The 24866-nt window shown below is 38.6% G+C and overlaps 1 protein-coding gene across 20 annotated transcripts in view; it reads left to right on the top strand.

Moving 5' to 3' along the window:
- Positions 1 to 24866, top strand: part of ptprk (protein tyrosine phosphatase receptor type K) — a 272356-nt gene that overhangs the window by 100629 nt on the left and 146861 nt on the right. For all 20 annotated transcript variants that reach the window (XM_031902319.1, XM_031902315.1, XM_031902316.1 and 17 more), the window contains exons 4-6: positions 5692 to 5773; positions 8462 to 8577; positions 16694 to 16868. In XM_031902319.1, coding sequence (XP_031758179.1) covers positions 5692 to 5773; positions 8462 to 8577; positions 16694 to 16868 — 373 coding nt within the window. The remainder of the gene's footprint in view (positions 1 to 5691; positions 5774 to 8461; positions 8578 to 16693; positions 16869 to 24866) is intronic.

Raw genomic sequence — 24866 nt, 5'->3', positions numbered from 1 at the left:
CAGTTATCAGACCTGGGGGTGACTACAGAAATTGAACTCAGGTGTGATAAACCACAGTTAAGTTATTTTTTAACAAGGGGGGCAATCACTTTTTCACACAGGGCCATGTAGATTTGGAGTTTTTTTTCTCCCTTAATAACGTAAACCTTCATTTAAAAACTGCATTTTGTGTTCAATTATGTTATCTTTGACTAATAGTTAACGGTTTTTGATGAGCAGAAACATTTAAGTGTGACAAACATGCAAAAGAATAAGAAATCAGGAAGGGGGCAAATAGTTTTTCACACCACTGTATTTAGGATTGCGCCTATGTTGCTTGCCTGGCTAATAAAAAAACATAATTGTGACTACTTTGTATGCAAAGCAAGAGTTACATATATAAGATCTATTATCTGGAATACTTAAGACCTGGGGATGTTCCAAATATTGGAGTTTTCCATACTACGTTTTACAGAGTTGTCAACCTGATAGCTCTGGTATCCGGTGGAAATGCCTACATTTTTCACCGAAACCTGGAAGTGAACAGTACTTTTTAGTGGCCTGCAACTAGAAATCACTGGCCTAAACAACCAAAAATCTGAAAACCGTTCTATTCAGACCCTCTCCATTCTAACTCGAAGCTCCAAGCTACCTGGTTGCTATGGTAATTAATCCATACCACCCAGATGGCAGTCCAGGTTCTAAACCTGTAAGGCTACTGCCGCTACAGGTTGATCCGCAGGCCAAACATCACCCCCTACACCTTGCCTCAGCCTATCCTTGTGACTGCAGGCACATGCAGTAGGTTTTGGTGCTGAAATGCATAAGTATGCATTTTGCCACTGAGCTCTGCTCAGAGTACCTGCACAAGGGCTGGTGTAGTGGCTCCAGGAGCAATCCTAAGAGTAGGCTGAGGCAAGTGTTGGGGCTGAATCAGCCTGGTGTGGCAGTGGCCTAAACCTGTAAACTGACTGAAATTGTCTTAGAGCTTATACACACAGGCATGCCTCCCAACTGTCCCAATTTTTACAGGACAGTCCCTCTTTTAACACCTCAACCTGCAGTCCCGGATTCTTACTGCAAAGTCCCTCATTTGCCTTTGATCGATCCCCTGCACTGAACGCTAAAAAAGATTTCACCTGTACTTCGATACATTGTTTCTCTGACGTAATTAAATAAGTGGGCTTTTGACAGAGGGCCCAGAAAGTTAACAAGCCACAACTGCACTTAAATACAATTGTAACTAATAAGCTAAACAGGTCTCTTGAGGGAACTGAGACTAACCAGCTTAAAGGGCAATTTCACCTGCATTAGCAAAACTGTAATAACACATAAAACAACTCCAAAACCCCCCAGAAATGTGTTCAAACTTTATATAACCTGCCAAATGTAGTCAAATGGGAGTGGTATTTAGGGGGTGTGGTTGCTAAAATGGGCATGGTCAAAACATTTTTGTTGCGCTACTCATGCCATTTCTCTTTATCCCGCTTTAATTTTTTCAAATGTTGGGAGGTATGACACAGGCGTCTCGCCCTGCAATGAATTTCTCCTGCATTTCACCACAGGGGATTTCAGGACTAAACACAATTAATTCTTTCTTACCGGCCTGTACTGACAGAGGTACATGTAAATGCTGAATGTATCGTGATGTGTCCCACCTGCTTGTGGTGTTTGGATTCATCTGCGTCAGTACAGGCCGGTAAGAAAGAATGAGCTGTGTTGCCTCCTACGCTCCCCACGGTGGAACACAGTTAAAATTCACCACAGGGCAACGTATTGCGAAACACCAGTGTATATGTGCCCTTCATATACAACCATTTACAGCATACACTTGTACTAAACATTTGTTTTAACGTGATCCATAAAATAAAGCCAGAGAAACTAAGCGCTTTACCAATTATACATATAGTTTAGAGTGTGTGACCAATTTCAGTTTTTAAAAAACGTGATGTGTGTTTGTGTACAGGAATAGATTGAGTATGGCAATTTATTTTTAATACTGCTAATGCAATTAGTATTACAAGCACACTTCTAGAATGTGTAAATTGAATGGCAGGGCAATTTGCAAATGTTCTTTTTTAAAACTGCAGTGCAGAGTAACGCATGGGAAATCAAGAAATAAGACATGCCTGGGCTCTGTTTAGAAACTCTCCGCTCAGTTCTGTCAGGAAAAAAAGTATAAAAATATTTTTGTGAAGACTTATAACTAAGTTGAGATTCACTCATTAGTTTGCTCAAAAGTGGAGTGATAACAAGGTTTAAGTTGTTACTTAAACTTAAAAATTTGTCCCATTGTAGGGGCCACCGGGTTATCGAAGATTATCTGGGTGTTCTGTAAGTACTATTAGATTAAAACATGGGATTTGTTTTATATAGCTCTGTGGTCATAATATTAGATATGATTGTAATTGTGTTATAGCAGGGGCCAGGGCCCATAGGTTGTCTGGTACCCAAGGCAGGTATGATCTGTGCAGGGGAATTGGTTTGGCTGCAAAATGACTTTTTGTATTGCTTTGACAAATGGATACCTGCAATCCTGACCTGGCTTTATCTACATATATGTCCTTAGTAGAATGATAGTGGTTTCTAGTGAGGACTAACCACCAATATTTTTAATGTAATGTCTAAAGTGAATCTTACTTATGTGCTTTCCCATAACAGCACTTAGTGTCCTCTCATGGAGATAAATCTCCTGATGTTGCAGAATAGTCCCTTTTTGTGAAATTAATTTTATAAGAAGGTAAATGGATGATGGTGTAAATGTGTTAATCAGTTTATTACTAGAACTGGATATAAAAAAAGTGCACAAGTGCACAAACTATCAACGGAAGAGACTAGTGGTTCCTGGGGTAGTAGAAACAGGCTCCTATTCATTCTTAAACGGAGCAGGCCAGCTGGAAAGTTACTAGTGATATTTTGGTAGCCTCATATACAATGTGAGAGCAAGCACATAGGCTTATTTCTCTTCTGATGTGGGCACATCCTTCAGGTACTGTATGAGTGCTGTACAAGTATTGCTAATAAATCAGAATGAGACTGATTTATTTGCATATGTCAAGCTTGATAGGCTCTCCTGCCACTCATTTGTGTACCTTACCCCATAATTAGTAAAATCTGATTGAGTAATACCTACAACTGCAATTTGATTTACTAAATAATATAGTACAAGCCGAGATTACTTCAGCCTGATATGTTTTACATTGCAAAAACAGCTGCAGCCCTGCGAATGGTATAAATAAAAAATAAAACAGATTTCTATATGAGTATCTGTAGCAGAAATGCTTTGGAAGATGTTAACATGATGCATCACTTTGCTGATTTGCTGCATCGATAAATGACTGTCACATCACATTTCAGAGACTGGTGTGGCTTTCATAGGGAAGCAACTTAAAAAACTGTCGGCGAGATGAGAAGGTTATACATTGCTCAGTTAGCTGGAAGCATTTCTTCTAGCTGGCTTCCACATCCATCTGTGCATGGCACAATTCTCAGGATCTCAAGTGTGTCTTAATAAAATACCATATAGGGCAGTGCTGTCCAACTTCTACGGTGCCGAGGGCCGGAATTTCTCTAGCATACATGGTGGAGGGCCGCTAATGGAAGCCAGTTTTGACCACTCCCATTTTTGAAACCACACCCACTTCAAACCACACCCATTTTATCACAATGGTGGTAACACAGCAAAATCCCAAATGCTTGGTCCTTACTGTGGGGATATCAACCATCATTCATATGTGAAAGAATTATGTCATATTAAGATATACCCTTAAATTCCATATGCCTCCTCCTCCCCTGTGGATAGCAGAGCAACCCCCAGTACATAATTACACACCTTAGGGACCATTTAATGGCTATTTCCAACTGCTAACAAACTCCCACAACAAACCCCTGCCAGGTTCACCTCCCACAAGCAGCATAGGGCAAGCAGAGTATGGCACACACAGGCAGCACTCTGCCTGTCCTACCCTGCCTGTGTGTGCCATACTCTGCCTTCTCTATGCTGCCTCTGTGTACCATACTCTGCCTGCCCTACCCTGCCTGTGTGTGCCATACTCTGCCTGCCCTACCCTGACTGTGTGTGCCATACTCTGCCTGCCCTACCCTTCCTGTGTGTGCCATACCCTCCCTGACCTATGCTGCCTGTGTGTGCCATACTCTACCTGCCCTATGCTGGCTGTATGTGCCATACTCTGCCTACAGTACCTATGTCTGAGGTGTGAAGAAGTGAACAATGGGAGTGATTACAGCCTGAGCCTGAGGTGTGAACACTGCAGGGGGTGAACCATGCAGGTATTAAAAGGTGTGAAAAACACAGGGATTACATTTTTAAACAATACAGAGGGATTACAGCCTGAATCTGAGGTGAGAACCATGCAGGGGGCCAGTTAATCTCAGTACTGATACCGTTTAATTCTTACTCAAAGGTAAGCCATCAAAGCAGCCAGACAGGTGGGGGGCCACACAGAGGGGGGTCACGGGCCGCCAGTTGGACAGCACTGATATAGGGTATAAGAAAAAAAGATGTATAAAACTTAATTGTTCGTTGAAACTAAAACATGGTAGAAGTGAAACGATCTTGAAGATAATTATGCATAAAGTAAATTTTTTCACAATTCAAAAGAAAAATACATCGCTGAACTACTGAATGAAGTTAGTGTTTCCTTTTTTATATAGTTCTACCCTTGCTTAGTACCAGGGCAGTTATCTTCATAAATGTTCCAAAAATATTAATTCAGTTAGATTTCACCTTTTTGCCATATTATAATTACACTCTTCTTTTCAAGTCTTTACTGTGTTTTAAGTACTACTGTAGGTGTTATATTAAGGGCAAAGACACATGGGGTGGTTAGTCGCCATGAGTAATTGCACACTGATTTACTGCACATCAATAGGCTGTGACTTTTTAAAAAGTCATGAAGACTAGTTGTCTGTGTGTCTTGACCCTAAGGGAGAATTTTACATAGAAAGCTAATGCTAAAATTCCATATTAGTCATAAATAGATAATTATATTGTTTGTAAAGGATTTCTAGATTTATAATTGAACACATAGCTACTCCACAATATCTGACCCGGTTACAACATTTATTCCCCATTGTAAGCATTATGTGTGCCATTTGTGCTTGTATGGCATATGCACCATTTTTATTGGCTCTACTTTCTGTGTAAGGTACAAAGATTGTACATATACATCTTCTTGTCAGATAAAGTAAGGACCAAAGGCGTAGCACACTTGATACTGCAGGGAAATCGTTTTTTACTGCCTAGTAGCAATGCGTTTAGGATTGCATATACAGAAATGCAGGGACTGTGTCAGACTGGGCATCCTAGGGCCCACAATTCTTCTTCTGTTAATGTAAATTTCTATTGTACACATTATAAGTGTGCGATTAGTGTATGCAGCATACTTTCTAATGCACAAGACTTTGGCCTCTCTTCTGACTAACCTTTTGCACTTTAATCCAGGTATTAGATATTGTAGATGTATTATTTTTTTGGACTAAGTAGATTACTATTTAGACTAATCCCCAGTATATGCATTAGTTTAGATCTATTTACAGAGAAATTGTGTGAAATGTCAAGAAGGTAAAAAATTCCCAGAAGGACTAGAGACTGAGAGTTTTTCTCTGATGACTGTCTGTAAATGCAGTAAGTTTGCTGCTGATTGAAATGTTCCTAACAACATTTTCCTTTTCCCCCTGCTATTTTGACAGGTAATCTTTGAAGCTGAAGCTTCTGGTGGAAGGGGAGGATACATCGCAATTGATGACATCCAAGTTCTAAGCTATCCTTGTGGTAAGACTGATTTAAGCAATCCTTTCCCAACAAAGCCATGTGCACAATGTCTCATTTTCTAATCCCCTGTAAAATGTTTTTAGAACAATGGTGCTTAGAAGCTTTGTTGCTTACGGTTTCATGGCTAAAATGATGCTGTTTCTGCATTGATTACTCCTAAACTTTTTTTGAGTACTAATCCTTAATTAAAAGCAAAACTCATTATTTGTATGGTTATTTTAGCTGGTTTCTGTTAGGGCATCATGTAAGACAGTGCTGTCCAACTTCTACAGTGCCGAGGGCCGGAATTTCTCTAGCATACATGGTGGAGGGCCGCTAATGGAAGCCAGTTTTGACCACTCCCCTTTTTGAAACCACACCCACTTCAAACCACACCTATTTTATCACAATGGTGGTAGCACAGCAAAATCCCAAATGCTTGGTCCTTACTGTGGGGATATCAACCGTCATTCATATGTGAAAGAATTATGTCATATTAAGATATACCCTTAAATTCCATATGCCTCCTCCTCCCCTGTGGATAGCAGAGCAACACCCCCAGTACGTAATTACACACCTTCGGGACCATTTAATGGCTATTTCCAACTGCTAACAAACTCCCACAACAAACCCCCTGCCAGGTTCACCTCCCACAAGCAGCATAGGGCAAGCAGAGTATGGCACACACAGGAAGCACTCTGCCTGTCCTAAGCTGTCTGTGCGTGCCATACTCTGCCTGTCCTACCCTGCCTGTGTGTGCCATACTCTGCCTGTCCTACCCTGCCTGTGTGTGCCATACTCTGCCTTCCCTATGCTGCCTCTGTGTGCCATACTCTGCCTGCCCTACCCTTCCTGTGTGTGCCATACTCTGCCTGCCCTACTCTGACTGTGTGTGCCATACTCTGCCTGCCCTACCCTTCCTGTGTGTGCCATACTCTGCCTGCCCTACCCTGACTGTGTGTGCCATACTCTGCCTGCCCTACCCTTCCTGTGTGTGCCATACTCTGCCTGCCCTACCCTGACTGTGTGTGCCATACTCTGCCTGCCCTACCCTGACTGTGTGTGCCATACTCTGCCTGCCCTACCCTTCCTGTGTGTGCCATACTCTGCCTGCCATACTCTGCCTGCCCTACCCTTCCTGTGTGTGCCATACCCTCCCTGCCCTATGCTGGCTGTATGTGCCATACTCTTCCTACAGTACCTATGTCTGAGGTGTGAAGAAGTGAACAATGGGAGTGATTACAGTCTGAGCCTGAGGTGTGAACACTGCAGGGGGTGAACAATGCAGGTATTTGAAGGTATGAAAAACACAGGGGATTACATATTTAAACAATACAGAGGGATTACAGCCTGAATCTGAGGTGAGAACCATGCAGGGGGCCAGTTAATCTCAGTACTGATACCATTTAATGCTTACTCAAAGGTAAGCCATCAAAGCAGCCAGACAGGTGGGGGGCCACACAGAGGGGGGTCACGGGCCGCCAGTTGGACAGCACTGATGTAAGACATTCTAATGTCGATTATGTATGAGCTCTATTATCCAGAATAGTTGGGACATTGTGTTTTTCCATAATTTGGACCTCCATACCTTAAGGGGTCTATTTATCATGCTGTGTAAAAAGTGGAGTGAAGCATTACTGGTAATGTTGCCCAGGGCAACCAATCAGCAATTAGATTTTAACAGTTAGAAAATCAAAGCAACGCATCTGATTGGCTGCTATGAGCAACATCACCGTTGATGTTTTACTCCACTTTTTACACAGCATGATAAATATACCCCTAAGTGTACTAAAAACATTTTACCATTAAACTACCCCAATAGGATTGCTGGGATATATTATAGTTTAGTTAGAATCAAATTCAATGTACAGGTATGGGATCTGTTATCCAGAATGCTTGGGACTTGGGGTCTTCCGGATAAGGGATCTTTCCGTAGTTTGGATCTCCATGCTTTAAGTTTACTAAAAAATCATTTAAACATTAAATAAACTCAATAGGCTTGTTTTCCATCCAATAAGAATTAATTATATCTTAGCTTGGGTCAAGTACAAGGTACTGTTTTAATACTGCAGAGAAAAAGGAAATTATTTCTAAAAAGTAGAATCATTTGTTTAAAATGGAGTCTATGGGAGATGGCCTTTCCGTAATTTGGGAACTTTCTGGATAATGGGTTTCCAGATAATGGATCCTATACCTGTACTATTATTAATAGGAATAAGTTACTTAAATAATTGGCTGTTTACCTTGTTCAACTTGAATGGCTGCCACATGGCTGCACAGCAACTTATTTATATAAACTATAGTAGTATTTCTAAAACAAACATAACATTTCTGCCAGTGCAGGGTAAGAGCACTTTATAATTTAATGCATATAAACACACATTTTGGAGTTACCGTACTCATCCTTTAAAAGGAGAGGTAATTTTTTTTGTCATTGGACAGCCAGTTATAACTATGCACTTGCACTTTTCCACCATGCTTGTGACTTAATTGAGCTCCATCTTATGTTGTCACATACTCAGTGGGGCCTTGGGGCAGTGGTACTGGGGAAATGGATGTTAACCCTTATGGGGTAAATTTTAAATTCATCTTTACTTTCCTTTAGTAGCTTATACTTTTAACAGTTTATTAAAGCAAAGCTGTATTATTTCTTAATATGTTACATCATGTTATGATTATATACAACATTCTTTGCTCAACCCTTTATAGATAAATCCCCTCACTTCCTGAGGCTTGGCGATGTTGAGGTTAATGCTGGTCAGAATGCCACATTTCAGTGTATTGCTACTGGGAGAGATGCTGTGAACAACAAACTATGGCTTCAGGTAAGATCTTATGTAGTCAGTGTACATTCATTTACCTGGAATTTTTTTCTTCCTTTTAAAGTTGTTATGCAGATTAATTTTGAAGATGCGATCAAAAATAGAAGTAAGGCACCAATGTAAAGAACATAAGCAATATATGCTTCTTGCAACCTTGATAACCTGAAAGCAGAACACTTGTGCCTCATCAGAGGTGGGGACTAATAACAGAACCCGTTTGTTGCCTTTTCTTTCTTTACTTGTGGTAAAATTATAGTTTGGCATTGCAGTTATTACATTGAGGGCTGTGCCTAAAGTACTACTCTGCTGGTTCACCCACTTAGCATGAATGCAAGCCTGAGATAATCTGCACAAAAGATTTACAAATCCAGTTCTAATGTATGTATCTTGAGGCATGTATTCTGACTGTTGGTTGTTGTTAGGGGCATGGTTGGCAACCAGCCAAATATGGAAATTAAGGTAGTTGAAAATTAAGGCTATTGTTTAGTGAATATCAGCAAATAACAAATCTATTAGTGGCAGAATGTCTTTTTTTTCAAAACTTGCTTTTATTCAAGTAAAGCAATAGAGAACATAGCAATTTCTTCAGTAGCTGCACTGATTTGTTTTCCTGTTTAGCTAAGTGGACATCTAGTTTCAAAACAATGGGCTACTGCTCTCTGTAGCTCTACAATCATGCATACTATATATTGCTTTTGAAAAAGATTCCTAGAGTGTCAAATATAATGCATAGCTCTCACTAACACTGTATGAAGCCATTCAGCAAGTTGTGCATTCTTTCTCTAATGCCTGCCTTAAATCTGCATTGTATCATATATCTAAAAGCTGTACAGGAGCACTCTGCTTTATTTTTGTTAAGCAGAGCCATTCCCAGTGGATGAGTTAAAATATGATTATTCAGTAAACGAGAAATCTCTAGCTGCCAAAGGAACAAGCTGGAATACATATTTATTTTGACAGCTGTGAATTGCATAAGGTTTTTACAATTAAAGTGGGTGGACACAAACTAGTTGTAGACAAGAGCCTAAACAGAATCAAAGTAATCTTAAAATTAAGGAATAAAAGTTTTTTATTACATTTGTGTGTTTTGCTCTGACATTATTTCTTGTTTAAAGGTTCTACATACAATGCTGCATATACAGAATGACTACTTATTCAACCTTACAAAAAATGATGAATTCATTTTAGAAAGCAAAATGCAAAAATTTCTTCATGTTGACAAAGTAACTATTCGCATTCTGTACTTTTAGGACTATTGCAAAATAAACTTTTAATCACTAAATATAGAGCTAATCGAAATACAATGTGTGATAGAAAAAAATTATAGTGTGATTGACTGACTGTTTCTATTAGTGCTATGAAATTAAAATCTAAACTGAAGTCAGCTTGAGTATGAAAGTTTGTTAACTTTAGAAAACATTTATAGGGATAGTTGGAGTGATGTTCATTGTACCAGATTATTTCAATTTTAATTTTCAGTACAGCTTTCTTGCATTGTATTTAATTGATCAGAATGAAACCTATGGTACTGGATGGAATCGCAAAGACAGATAAAAAAAAAATAAAAACCTTGTATAATTTCCACCTATTTGGCTCCTAATCACATGTGACAAGCTGGCATTATTTTGCTTTTACTGATATAAAACTGAGATGAAGTGTTGACAGGCCTTACAGCACAGTACTGAGAGAAACGGACATTCGCAAATGCAAAATCTGATTAATAATGTGAAAATACACCAGACAAGAAAAAATATTGAGTGCTGATTAGAAATCTATAGAACATCTCTTTCCACCACTATTACCTTTATAAGCCCTTAAATGTTATATTTTTGCCATCTTAATAAGTCTTGCCACTTTTGAGAACGCATAACCTTAAAGAAGATTTAGAACGGTGGGAGTGGAAGCATGACCTAGTTGTGTCACCAGCACAATAAGATGTCTTGATTATACATGGTATGAAGAATATAATTTATACATTTAATGATTATTCCTACAAATTGTAGGTACTTGCGCTACCTGTTGAAATTAAATTATGTGATGAGTTTAAAAAAGATTTACAAATTAATTGAGAACTAATTTAAATAATTTTGGACCTAGAATAAAGTATAATGTATTGAAAGAAACAAAATTTGAGACAATAATGATGAAAGATCTCAGGGATATTGTCCAAAACTACAGACTGAAAAAAAAAACCAACAAAAAAAAACAGTGTAATTATAGGCTCTGTAAAGTGACGTTGTGGCCTTAAGCCACTCCTTTAAAGTCAACAGATGTGGGTTATAAGAGTATGCTGTAAAGTAAAGCATGGAAAGTAGGCATTATGTATTAGGGATTCGTTACAGCACCGGCTAAAAGGAGGCATGTGATAAAAACATCGCCAAGTTCCTGTGATACAATCGTTTCGAATGCTAGAACATTATATTGTAATACCAGAGTGTTTTTTTTTCTCTTCTCCACGTCTGCAGGCTTTAAAATACATAACCTACAGCGCTAGCAATTTCTTACTTTCTACAGCTCAGTGGCTCCTCTTTTTTTGTCAAAATGTGAGTCGCAATTTTCCCCCATTTGCTTAGTATGGCCACACAGGCATTGGATATTCTGCAGAGTGAACTTTGAACCTCCCTCCAACCTATCTAATCCCCACATGGTTGATTTACATATATATATTTTGTGCATAAAAAAAAATCTGTTCTTCTCTGCATTTTTATATCTAATTGGATGCTTTGGGAGCTACAAGTGTAGCAGTACAGGTATTCACATTTTCTTGCCAGAAGAAAGGCCTACATCCTTACATTTTCTACATGTTACTCCAAGACTGAAGCTACAAGTGACCGTGAGGACCATGGTTTACTGAGAACATGAAGCAGAGGAGCCTCCAGCAGAAACTACAAGGGCATGGGGAGGATGCTGTCTAAAATGTAATATAGATGTAGGAATGTAACACTGAATTCCTAAATAGTAGTGATGATTTTATATGAATGTGTAAATGCTGTCAAGAAGTTTCTAACACAAGAGGTTTTGCTATTTACACTTCACAAGAAGGGATAATCCACAGTGTGTTGATAATTCTCATTTCTTTATGTCTTGGGGGAGAAAGATGCATAGTTGAAAAAGAGCAGATGCTGTAGTCCATTGGTTCCCAGATCTTGAGCAGTTTTTATGTGACCCACTAGTTCAACAGGAAAACAGCCCTGGAAGGGAGTTTTTAGAAGCTGACAGCTATGATTTGCAACTGATTTAATTGTTTGTCTGGTGCTTAAATATATTGTCTTTATATACAAATACACAATGCATTCTGCATAGTCATTGGTTTAAAGGGCCATAGAGATTGGAGTAAAGGTAACGCCTTTCCCAAATTTAATTCATTCTTTAGGACTGATCATTTTCTCTGTGTTGTGCTTCTAGCACTACTTAAATAATTTACAACTACTGTCCTTTTATTATATTTTTCATTCTTCCATTTACTGAAATCATTTAAGAAGCCTATACATATCCTTGTTAGGCCTAGAGCATTTTGCATTAATATCATGTCCTTTAAAATATTAACTAAACGTAATTAAAGTTCTTTATTGAAAGTGATGTTTGGAATTACTGATATGCTGTAGGCTGGTGCACCATAATTAAATGGCACAAAACTTGTTAAAGGGACAATACCATCATATCAATATCTAGTGAGCTTTAATTAAATGGGATCAACTAGTGACCATCCTTAATGCACTTCACAGATACAAATTGATTTTTAGGAATCTCTACATGCTATATATTATAACAATCAAAATGTAGTGCAAGTAGTCAGTGCATGAAATGGAGCTGACACCATTACAGCAATGAAATAAATGACATTGATGTATTATTGCAAGCAGTGTTAATAAAAGAAAGGCAGCCAGCATATGTATTATTGTCTTGGTCCAGGCAGGTCAGGAACACGTTCTATTATTGAATAGAGGGCTGAATTCAGTCTAGTACAAGGATATGCATATGCTTAATTTAGACATATATTTTCTGTAAAGGCTTTAAGAAAATGTAGTGGGATTTATATGAATGGTCCACTTCTCTACAGATACAAGTGATGTACCAAATAATGTAAATATAAGTATATTTCTAAGTATATTTCTAATGTATATTTGCAGTTTCTAAGATTATGACCTGTAAAGTTGCTGTTTCTCTCTGTGATGGGTCCCCTTATATTCTCCTGAGGTAAGGGGTCACTGACTTCTTTCTCCAGATATAGGGTAGTAATAGAATTATCTTGTACTGTGCATTCACATGTCTTTGCTAATAACCACTGTATGTCAGTGCCTCTTCTGTTTTCAGGCTTATCATCAGAACTTCAAGAAGCAGGATGTGTTCTATTCATACAGGAGCAAAATAGTGACCATGACTTGGCACTGTCTTTTTTTCTGTACATGCCTTGTCCTCTGCAGCATGATGTAGAGCAACAACCCCAAGCTCCATTCTGCAGTGTTCCCAGGAGTTGGACTCTAGATTTAAAGCTAAAATTCCTGCTTCTGTTCCACAGTCTGACGCAGTGCAGTAGCGATTAGTCTTAACTGCACATCTTGTAGGGGACAAAATCCACTAGCCAGTTGGTTCCAAAGAGTAGACATGGCAATTTAGCATAATTTCCCCAGCGATACAGACTAGCATGACTTTGAACTGCAGCCAGAGCTTGCTCTTCAGCTATCTGGATATCAGCATAGAGACTGAACAGCAATTATGCAGGGGCCTAACTAGAAGGGGCTGGGGGCACAACTAGGGGAGGATGCAAGTTACACACTATTTTGCGGGCATGCTAGCATTTATTTGCCAACCTCAAGGTTCATCTTCAACTCTCTGCACATAATTTCTTGAACTTGTGTTATTTCCTTTCTTCACTCTGAGATCATATGCATGAAAGTATAGACAGGCCGTTGTAGACAAGTTTCATGCTTGCTATCTCTGCCAGTTATAGCTATTTTATATTGTAAGGTTTTTTATAGCAATCATATGCTGCTACATCAACTGGACAGAATTTCTGCATTCAGTGTGTGAGGCTTTAGACCAGGGGACCCCAACCTTTCTTACACATGAGCCACAGTCAATGTAAAAAGACTTGGAGAGCAACACAAGCATCATAAAAGTTCATGGAGGTGCCAAATAAGGGCAAGGTTAGCTATTATTAGGCAGCCTGTATGCACACTATCCGCTTACAGGAGGCTTTATTTGGTAGTAAATCTTGTTTTTATTCAACCAAAACTTGCCACCAAGTCAGGAATTCTAAAATAATTACCTGCTTTGGGGGCACAGAGAGCAAGATCCAAGGGGTTGGTAAGCAAGATATTGCTGGCCACAAAGCCTCCACTTTTTTGTGATTATCACTGTATTACAAATCACAACCAGCTGTGCCCATTTATGGCATAAGCCAGCTCCATTACACCATGACTCCGTCTCCAAAATGCCAGGGTTCCACCCCTGTAAGCCCTGCCCCTTATGTCATCTTTCAGTACAAACCAAAAGAAAAGCTGGCAACCACCAACATAGCATAACCTACACTATGAAGACAAGACAACACCACAAGCAACTCTGTGAAAACGTGATTGTATAGCATCAGTGAGGGTGGATACAATAGAACTTCCAAGTAACTATATCAAGGCTGTTTTTGGTACGGTGCTGCCCTAGGCATCAAACTTGAGCCTTCCCTGTTTGTGACGGTGTATTCACATGACAAACAAGACAGGTGATGCTTGCTTAGAAAGGGGGCACCATCTAATTTCTGCCATATGTACATATGTACATTTCTGCCATATTTCTGCTGTCACACACAGCTGTTTCTTGGCGTGTGTATAACTGTTCACACAGACTCAATGCTGTAATTGCTGCCATAGTTGCATCTTTTTCATGTAACAATGCTGCTTTTTCATGTAATCTAGTGAAACCTCCTCAAAGTCTTTATCAATGTAAACAAGAAAAAGAATCATCTTTGATTCAGTGTTCTATGACCATAAACATGAAAACTGGGTGAATACTTTACACTAGTGCATCATAAATACCTGGTAATATTAATATTTATCCTTTTAGTACTTTTAGTCAGATCAGTTTGACCTCACTGAGTGAATTCTGTTAACAGAAGTTAATGGTTTTCATCACAGTTAGTTACCATGATAACAGTATTGCAAATTAACCTAAGTGGCATGCAATTTTAAGATTTCTTCTGCAAGATGCAGTACAAAGTAAAATCACACATGCATGAATGCAAGCTCAGGTGATGTGTATATATAAAACTAAGGTATTACCATTCTGGGGTCAGAGAGCAAGCTTTACCTCCAATTTCCAGTGCCAGCTTATATATATACTGGCTTGGGAAAGCAGCAGGGTGCTTCACCAGGGCACACTCCGTTTCCATGGAAGCTTCAAATGGAAGACCTAAACTGTACTGGAGAAGAAGCACCTTTGATATATTGCTCTGTGCAGGAAATACAGATCATAACATAACATCACATCACTAAATAAGCTTTACAGCTCTACGCTACTTTTATTGTTGCCATCCACAAATGTAAACCTTTTTATGGTATCTTTTTAATGAAAAAGGCTTCCTGCAGGGCAGAATGCAGTTTCAATAAACCACAGCGAAATGGTCATTAATACTGGAGATGCACCAGTGCAAATCCACCTTTAGGGGCCTGTTCAGATTTGAGAATAGAAATACCAGGGATTTATTTCTTTGATCTGCAGTAAAATAAGCCTAAAAAAGGATTTCTCTACCTGAGCCAATATTTTCTGGTGCTGTCCCTGACTGAAGCCCTTGTTTAAAAAACATGAACTAAACAAGGAGAAGCCAGGCTTTATTTTACTGAGTCACGTATACGGTTCAAATAAACATATCTTGAATAGTGAGTTACACTGGCTCCTCTTGGGCTTCTATACCAAATATTTCAGGGTCAAAGCTTAGATTAAGCATTGCCAGCACTAAACAAGGGACAAACTGATTTATGCAGCAGCTGATAAAATACTTGGATCAGGTGACAAGGAAATAATTTCTCATTTGTAATACATTTTGACAGCCTCATTTTTAAGTGTCTGCTTCAGTGGAATACACAATCAGAAAGCAAGGCTACATTTTTATCAGAGTAGTGACCTAATGTTGGAATTTAAACCAACAGTCATGTTTTCCATTTAAAGGTACATTTAAGTTAAGTTCCCTCTAATACAGCTTTTAACATTATAGCATTGTACATGGATAGGACCTGTTCAGAATGCTCAAAAATTTGGTAATGCCATAGTATAGAAAAACAAGTTATCTTGCAAATGTAGCTCTAATTCTTTTTCTTTTGATTTTGATATAAAAACTGTTGTTTTTCTTTGTCTTTCACAAAGTTTATCTTCACCTGAAGTTTTCTGGCCAGTCAGTGTGGCGGGGGATTTGCCTTCCATTTTTGACCAATTGCTCTTTTGTATGTGCATGTAAGCAAACAATGGAGTTCTATAGAACAGATTGTTAACTATAAAACAGTCAGATGAATGATGCAAGCAGGCAGGCACGCACGCAAGGGCCACACATATATAATCAAGTAAGGAGGAATGAGTTTAAATAACCATTTTTAAAAAAAAAAAAAAAGAGTAAAGGAGAGTTTTGTAGCATGTTTAAGATTGATATTGTATAGTCACATACCTGAACTTGAAAGGAAAAGCCACTACTGTGATAAAAAAAATATAAAGTCTGACCCTGTGTGGTTGCTGTGGAATAAGTGGGCAACACCATTCATCTGCATGGCCAGATTCTTCCTGTCAGTCAAGCATTTAAGTTCAGCCTTACAAGCCCTGATTGACATAAGAGCAGAGTCTGATAATTTGCTAACTTGTGCCGAGTAAGCAGCAAAAGGGGCCCCAGAGGCAGTGTGGGGGGGCACTTGCAGTAGCAGTGCTGGTGGGCCTTGCACACCCCAGCTGGACCCTGCTTAGTGATCCTATTGGTTATAATTGGTAACTTCTGTGACATGGCTTACTGAAACTTGTGCGTTATAAAAAACAATTGTAAAAAAAGCCTTTACATGGTAATGTAACACCTCAGCGACTTGTTGTACAGTAGGGGTACATTATTCACTATATAGAAAATTTCTAAGTAAAAACTTTATTTTCACAGCGACGCAATGGAGAGGATATTCCTGTGGCCCAGACTAAAAACATCAACCACAGAAGGTTTGCAGCCTCATTTAGGTTACGGGAGGTGACAAAAGCCGATGAAGATCTCTACAGATGTGTAACTCAGTCAGAGAGAGGATCTGGTGTCTCTAATTTTGCTCAACTTATTGTTCGGGGTAAGAATCAATAGTTCTCTAAGCTTGGTGTACTTTTTGTAAATTTAAGAGCATGCTGTAGTTGTCTCCATCTTACAAATAACTTTGCCTTTTAACTGATCTTTATATTTGCCCCCCCCCCCTTTCCCCCGCAATGAGTGTTAAAAAGTGATATTTTATCTGAAAGTTAGTTTAATGAGATAGGAAGGTTAGCATTTTATCCAGGAAAGGATAACGCTTGAAGCTTTGTTCATTAGTTCATTATATATACACTCTAGTATAGAACTACTTTTCCTTTTGGCATTGAGCTCACGAATAGACAATTAAAGATATTTGGTGTGATTGACTAAAATACTGGCCTATTTTGTATAGTGCTCTCCTTTTGAATACTTGCTGTCCAATGAACAGTGGATGTTTGTAGCTTGCATTCCACAAGCACTCTTGTTCTGTTAAGATAATCACCTCCTTTCTGGCTAATGGCATAAGAGCCTTATTACTCTGGACAGGCTGTTCCTTTTTTTACCTGAATTTATATTTCCGTGTTCTGCATTTGACAATTATTAAAGTATGAAAAAAGGTAAAATCTTGTGTAAGTGCCTTGGTATTTAGAATGTCTGTTATCTCTGTGTGTCACAACAGGCTTATGTCCTTTTCTTCCTGTCCCCATTAAAAGACCAACCAGAAAGGAATAGCCGACTACGCTAACTGCAAATGTTGCCCATTGCCTTAGGTTTATGTGCATTAGTGCTTTTTGTTTTATTCCTAAATAAATATGGGGCTGTGCGATTTTTAGTTGGATTTTTTGATTCCCCTTTGTCATTGCTTGCAGTGAAATCATGCAGCTTAAAGGAGAAGGAAAGGCAAAGTCACTTGGGGGTGCCAAAATATTAGGCACCCCCAAGTGACTTGAATCGCATACCTTTTCCCCCGGGCTGGTGCCCCTGTTCAGAGAGAACAGCACTAGCCCGGGGTACCTGTAGCGCTTTCTTCTTCCTGTATCGCTCGCGCGCAGTAGAGTGAGAAGCCGAACTTTAACAGAGAAGTCAGCTTTTCACTCTACTGCGCATGTGCCTATTGTGTAGTCGCAGCGAAACAAAGCCAGAAGGAGGAAGCGCATCGCTCCAGGTACCCCGGGCTGGTGCTGTTTTCTCCTCACAGGGCTACCAGCCCGAGGTAAGCGATAAAAGTCACTTGGGGGTGCTTAACATTTTAACACCCCCAAGTGACTTAGCCTTTCCTTCTCCTTTAAAGTGGCCTCACAGTTGCAGTAAAAAGCCAAACACCAATGTGCATGAGTTAAATGTACATGGAACAGGGGTTGTTTATGGTTAAACCCTAATGCTGTTAAAACTCCAAATAGTATAAAAAAAATTAGCTGGGAAAAAACTACAGATTGATTACAGTTTTTTTTTGTTTTGTTTTTTTAAGAGACAAAACAAACTTCAGATCTTGGTCTCATGCAGATTTTGCATGTAATGGCCTGTTATGCCATAGTTTCCTGATGTTATGCAGACTATTTCAATATCATGGTTCAGTAATTTAGGAAGAAAAAGGCAATATGTTACTTTGTTGATAAAGGAAATAAGCTCAACAATTTGTTACAAGGCTTTTGTTTCAAATTAATTTTTAGTCTTGATAATCCAATAAATAATTCATGCTTATAGAAATAAATATACTTCTGTAAACCCCTGGGGGAATTCATATTCTTCAGAATTAATGCTGTGCTAAGGATTAACTCTGGTGACGACTCCTGTATCTTAGTGGCACGTTAAATCTGACATCCTGCTACATCCAGAGTAAGGATGGTAATTTTAACAGAAAGTTTGAGGCCATTGATATGAATTGCTATTAATCAGAGTTGGCAGCGTATTGCCCAATGTCAGGGATGACCCAGGGGCAAGAGTTTATTAGTGCAGTTCTGTATAAAGCCAAACTGACAGGGCATGCCCAGGGCTCATTTTATTATTTTCTTGTTTGTTTATTTTTTTCCGTAGCAAATTAAACTGCCTTCTGTAGCAAATTAAACTGCCTTCTCTGGCTGCACTTTAATATTGTTTTGGGCATGGGCTCCAGAAGATGGGAGAGGGTAGGGCTAAAACTACTGTTTATTTTATTTAATAATTGTGTAAAATCCTCTGTTCTGTTGTATAATTGCCTAATCAGTAGGCTAGAGTTTGTCCATAAGCACCATTGTTGTGACCCAGATATCATTTTTTTCTTTTATACATTTTTTTCATCTTAAGGAACATTTTTGTCAGAGAATAAGAATCATGAGGTTTGTTTTTTTTATTATTAAGGCCATCATTTTGGTAAACTACCTGTTTCCATTATCCAATGTAAATTTTTGTCTATATGTTCTCAAAAATAGGCTCCTCTAGCTTATGTATATTTTATTGTTGTTATTAAGATGTCGTGATAAACTACATAAATGCAGTAAATGGGTATATTGAACATAAAGATTTCATACAAAAATGTAACCCATAAAAATACAAGAAAACAATCATAATCAATAAAGTTTTCAATATAAAAAATTGTATTTAGTATGTGTGCTTAAGAAAGAGCGACACAAGCAACATCAACTTACACCCTGACATACAAATATAGTGCATGCCAACAAAAGGAAATCCAAAAAATATACATATTACCTCACCGGTTTCCTACTTAGTCATTGGGATGTACCTCCAATTACAAAATCTGTAGACACTTATACTAACCCAAAGCATTTTTCCACCCCAGCGATAGGCAATTTCTAATAAGCCAACCCCTTTTTGGGTTCACAATGAGGGGACATAGGGAGGTTATGAGTTAGGTAAGAGGACATACATGGCTAGTATGTGAGTAAAACATGCTGTTTTTGACCTATACAAGATACACCCGATGTTATTTGGGACCTAATGGGGGTGACCTAATAATTATACTTCCGTTTATACAAGCCATAGGCAGCATCTTATGGGTGAAATGGGTACCCTCATGTCAGTTGGAAGGACCTACTGGTAAATAAAGCTTTAGAGAGATTAATATGTGATCCCCTTAAATATTTATACATACTTATCCTATTCCTCCTCAAGTGCCTCTTCTACAGTGTAAACAACCCTAAGGTGGCCAGTCTTTCTTTGTAACTGAGACTTTCCAAACCCTTTACCAGCTTAGTTGCCCTTCTCTGGACCCTCTCTAATTCAGTAATGTCCTGTTTAAGCACTGGAGACCAAAACTGAATAGCATATTCTAGATGGGGCCTTACCAGTGCTCTGTAAAGGGGAAGAATAAACCTCTCCTCCCATGAACCTTTGCCTCTTTTAAAGGAGAAGGAAAGGCTAATAAAGAGTTAATCTCAAGCTGCAGGCATACCTTCAGTTCTCTCAATAGTGCCCTTAAGTCTCCCCATATTTCACCTGTTCAGATGATCAGAAGCCAAACAGGAAGAAAAAAAACGCTGAGCTCTGTAAAGAAAGTTCCCGAACAAGTCAGATGGGTTGAGGAGACCGCCTCATACGTATGCAAATAGACCAAAGGGATTCTGGGAACAAAATCCTTGTGGTTCCTAAAAAAAATCCCATTTTCATGGGTTTATCCTATATCCAGGGGTGAGCTTTAGCCTATAGGATAAACCCATGTAAATGGGATTTTTTTAGAAGAAATATCCTATAATGTCTCACTCCTGCACCGAGACCCAGACCAGTGTACATGCTCAGTTTGAAAGACTATGAGGAAGCTTCCTGCTGATTGGCTCAGATCCACATTCCTAAGGGGGGTGGTGAGTTCTTAGCATTCCTGAGGGAGCGGGGAGCAGGAGAGAGGAGAGAACTGTGTGTCTCTGTCAGAGGAAAACAGACACAACAAATCTTTTGACAGAGAACCCAGTGCAGCGTTTCTGTGAGTGCTTATGGCTGTATTTACATAGACCTTTCTGATAAAGATTACTTAGTTTTTACCTTTCTTTCTCCTTTAATACAGCTCAAAACCTTGTTTGCCCTTGCAGCTGCTGCTTGGTATTGCTTGCCACAGCCAAGTTTATTATCTACAAAGACTTCAAGATCCTTTTCCATTGTGGATTTGCCAAGTGTGGCCCTATTAAGGGTATAAGTGGCTTGCATATTTCTACATCCAAAGTGCATGACATTACATTTACCCACATTAAATCTCATTTGCCACTTAGCCATCCAGATTGCCAGTTAGTCAAGATCCTGCTGCAAGGATGCCACGTCCTGGATAGATTTGACTTGGCTGCAGAGTTTTGTATCATTTGCAAACACTGATTACTTATAATACCCTCCTGCAAGTTAAACTAAAGCGTACAGAACCTTGAGGGACCCCACTGAGAACCTTACTCCAAGTAGAGAATGTACCATTAACAACCACCCTCTGTACCTGAATATGCAGCCAGTTTCCTATCAATGTGCAAATGACTTCACTAAGACCAATAGACCTTGGTTTAGAAGGCAGTCGTTTGTAATACTTTATGTTAAACTGTGTTATGTTTATTAATATAAAGTAATTTTTTTCCTGCACAATTGCTCTTATTTCATCCCTCCTACAGGCAACCACAGCATCCAATTAGTGGGTGATATTTACTGCTCACATCCATGTGACTTGTGCTCTGATGAACTTCAGTCTACTATTACTGTTGCACTGCACATTATAGTGATATCTTCCTTTCTCCCCCAGCAGCCGATTAGCAGAACAATAGGCAGGAAATGAGATAACAGCTCCCTGACACTTTTGCCAAAGTATTCCACTGCATGAATGAATAGTGCCTCAGTTGGCTTAATGGAACAGTAACATCAAAAAATTAAAGGGTTTTAAAGTAATTAAAATATAATGTGCTGTTGCTCTGCAAAAAAATTTTGTTTTTGCTACAAAAAAGCTACAATATAAATAAGCTGCTGTGTAGCCATGGGGGCAGCCATTCAAGCTGCAAAAAAGGAGAAAAGGCACAGGTTACATAGCAGATAACTAGTAGATAAGCCCCAAATAATGGGGGTTTATCTGTTATCTACTAAGTAACCTGTGCCTTTTCTCCTTTGAATGGCTGCCCCCATGGCTACACAGCAGGTAACTTATATCAACTATAGTAGTCTTTCTGAGGCAAACACACCAGTTGTAGCAGTACAGTACATTATATTGTTATCACTTTTATACACTTTAATTTTTTGGTGTTACTGTTCCTTTAAAGGCTCTGGCACACGGTATGACATCCCACCGGCGAAAATGTAAATCGCGATTTACATTTTCACCAGTGGGATGTCATATCGGGGAGATTAGTCACCCGCAACAAGGGAGATTTGTCGCGGGTGACTAATCTCCTTGTGTACCAGAGCCCTTAGGTGGCCATACAAGTGCAGATGGATAGTTGGCGCTGTCACTGATGCTCCCTGAGCCTGCAGGACAGCTTGAATTTCTTTGGAACCTGTTTGGGGCTGCTTATCCACCATCCAGACTATCCTGCGTTGTAACCTTTCATCAATTTTTCTCTTCCGTCCACGCCCAGGAAGATTAGCTACAGTGCCATGGGTTGCAAACTTCTTGATAATGTTGCGCACTGTGGACAAAGGCAAATCTAGATCTCTGGAGATGGACTTGTAACCTATCAGATTGCTGATATTTTTCCACAATTCTGGTTCTCAAGTCCACAGACAGTTCTCTTCTCCTCTTTCTGTTGCCCATGCTTAGTGTGGCACACACAGACACACAATGCAAAGACTAAGTGAACTTCTCTCTTTTTATCTGCTTTCAGGTGTGATTTTTATATTGCCTACACCTGTTACTTGCCCCAGGTGAGTTTAAAGGAGCATCACATGTTTGAAACAATCTTATTTATCCTCAATTTTGAAAGGGTGCCAATAATTTTGTCCAGCCCATTTTTGGAGTTTTGTGTGACATTATGTCCAATTTGCTTTTTTTCCTCCCTTTTTTGTTCTTATCCAATACACACAAAGAGAATAAACATGTGTATAGCAAAACATGTGTATAGCAAAACATGTGTTACTGCAATACTTTTCTGTGAGAAATACTTGATTTGCTGGAAAAATTTCTGGGGTGCCAACAATTTTGGCCATGACTGTACATTAAGTACAGTGAGAAGCAGTGGAAACTTTAGCCCCAGATTTACTAAATACAATGAAAGGCAATGATTTTTGACACTCCCAAAAAGCAGATTTCCTGAAGGCTGGAGAAGATTTTGTCATTGTAGCAATCAAAACAAATTCAGAAATAATTCGCATTGCTAAACGCTGTAATGGTAATTCCTTAGTGGTAGACATAATAATATCACCCAAGAAGGGCAAACCCTGTTTTCTGTTATGCAACTTGGGTTGTATTTGACAGTACATTGAGTAGGAAAAACAGTAGCACATCTGAATGCTCAGAATCAACTAAAATAAAATACATTTTTGGTTCAAGAATAAACATTTAAATAGTGGAAAGATTGATTTATTTGCAAGGTAAAAATAAAAAGTACTCCATAAACATCATTCCTTAAGGAAAATGCAAAGGAATAAAAAATATCACAGTGTCCCTATTTAAATGTGTCCTTTTGTCCTTTCTCCCCCAGTCATTGCATCACTTCTTAATATTCCTTTACATATTTCATTAGAATCATACCATTCTATTGATACCATTCTATTGAGTTTTTATTTTCTGGATTTTTAAAAGCTTTGGGAATGAAAAGGTTATAATTTTTGTTTTTCTTATTACTTTTTTTTTGTATTAAAAAAAAAAGTTAAAAAAAAAAGTCAGCAGAGGTTGAAATATCTCATTTCACTCTCATTAATTTTGCCTTTGTTAGCTCCTCAACATCAAACCCACTAAGGACTTAACAGTTCAATGAGAACATTTATTTTACTGAAGTTATTTTTCAAGAATAATTTGATATTAACATTGGTTTAAGACAAGATCTTGCTCTCAACTTGGTACTTGATTTTTTTCTTTTGAACATTATAATATAACCTCTGGATCTATCTCTTTGTTAGTTTTCTTGTTATTTTTGGCACTTTAGGATAAACTTTCTTCTAAATATGAATATTTCTGATTCTAAGCACAGGAGACTCCAGTGAACCTATGACTGATTCACCCTTATGCTAGGCACATCTCCAGTCTAATCATCAGTACAATACACTAATGGTCTCAAAAGCCCACAGCTCAGCATAATGAGACATTGCAAAGAAGCTTGGGAACATATGAATAGTTTTTTTTTTTCATACCACACGCACTTTCTAATAAGCAGAGAGAATGATTCCGATACAAAGAAATTGTCATCACTGGTCACAGAAGCTGGGCTGACAATGGTAGATGTGCTTTGTTCTTTTATAAGGGATCTCGTTTTAGATTGAACGTCACAATGTAGTACCTTCTCCCAAGGGAGGTGGGTGTGATATCCTGAACTTAAAGTGTTTGTAACTTGCTGTTTGTCAGTAACTGTCCTTATGTTATATTTCTTTTGCTAAATCCTGTTATCCTATTGTTATTTATTACTTGGGGTGGGGTGATGTTAAGACTTGCTACTTTTGAATACAAACAAAAAGGGATGTGTTTAATCACAAAATAATAATTCTTTAACAAGGAGCTAATTCCATATAAGTGTGAGCTGTTTCTGTTCTTCTGTTCAGTCTTTCTGTAGCAACACAAAGGGCTTGGGTTAATTACTTAGGCGGTAGAGGGAATCTTTAAAAGCTCACAGACTAAATAATAAACACCTTCTAGTTTGATTAAATTTTTTAAATGACTTTTGAGAAGTTTTGGAGCCAACCATTTGTTGAAGGGCAGAAGCAAGAAGAGTACTGACAGCTCTTGTGCATTTCAAGTTTTTTTTATATGTTTTAAAATAATCTTTAATGGGACAGGAGTTCTGCTATTTAACATGCAAGTACAAATGCAGTAGCTACAGAAACACTAATGCAGATCCCTCTGGGACCTAAATAGTAGAATTTGATAATAATGCCTTTAAAGTACTTCGGTGCATTATGTAAATAGATATAAAAAAATTGAATATAAAGTGCACATAGTGCATCCAAGAACAGAAAG

Source organism: Xenopus tropicalis, chromosome 5, assembly GCF_000004195.4.
Source record: "Xenopus tropicalis strain Nigerian chromosome 5, UCB_Xtro_10.0, whole genome shotgun sequence".
Classification (NCBI taxonomy): Eukaryota; Metazoa; Chordata; class Amphibia; order Anura; family Pipidae; genus Xenopus; species Xenopus tropicalis.
The sequence above is the reverse complement of the archived record's forward strand: the minus strand, read 5'-3'. Positions and strand labels throughout refer to the sequence as shown.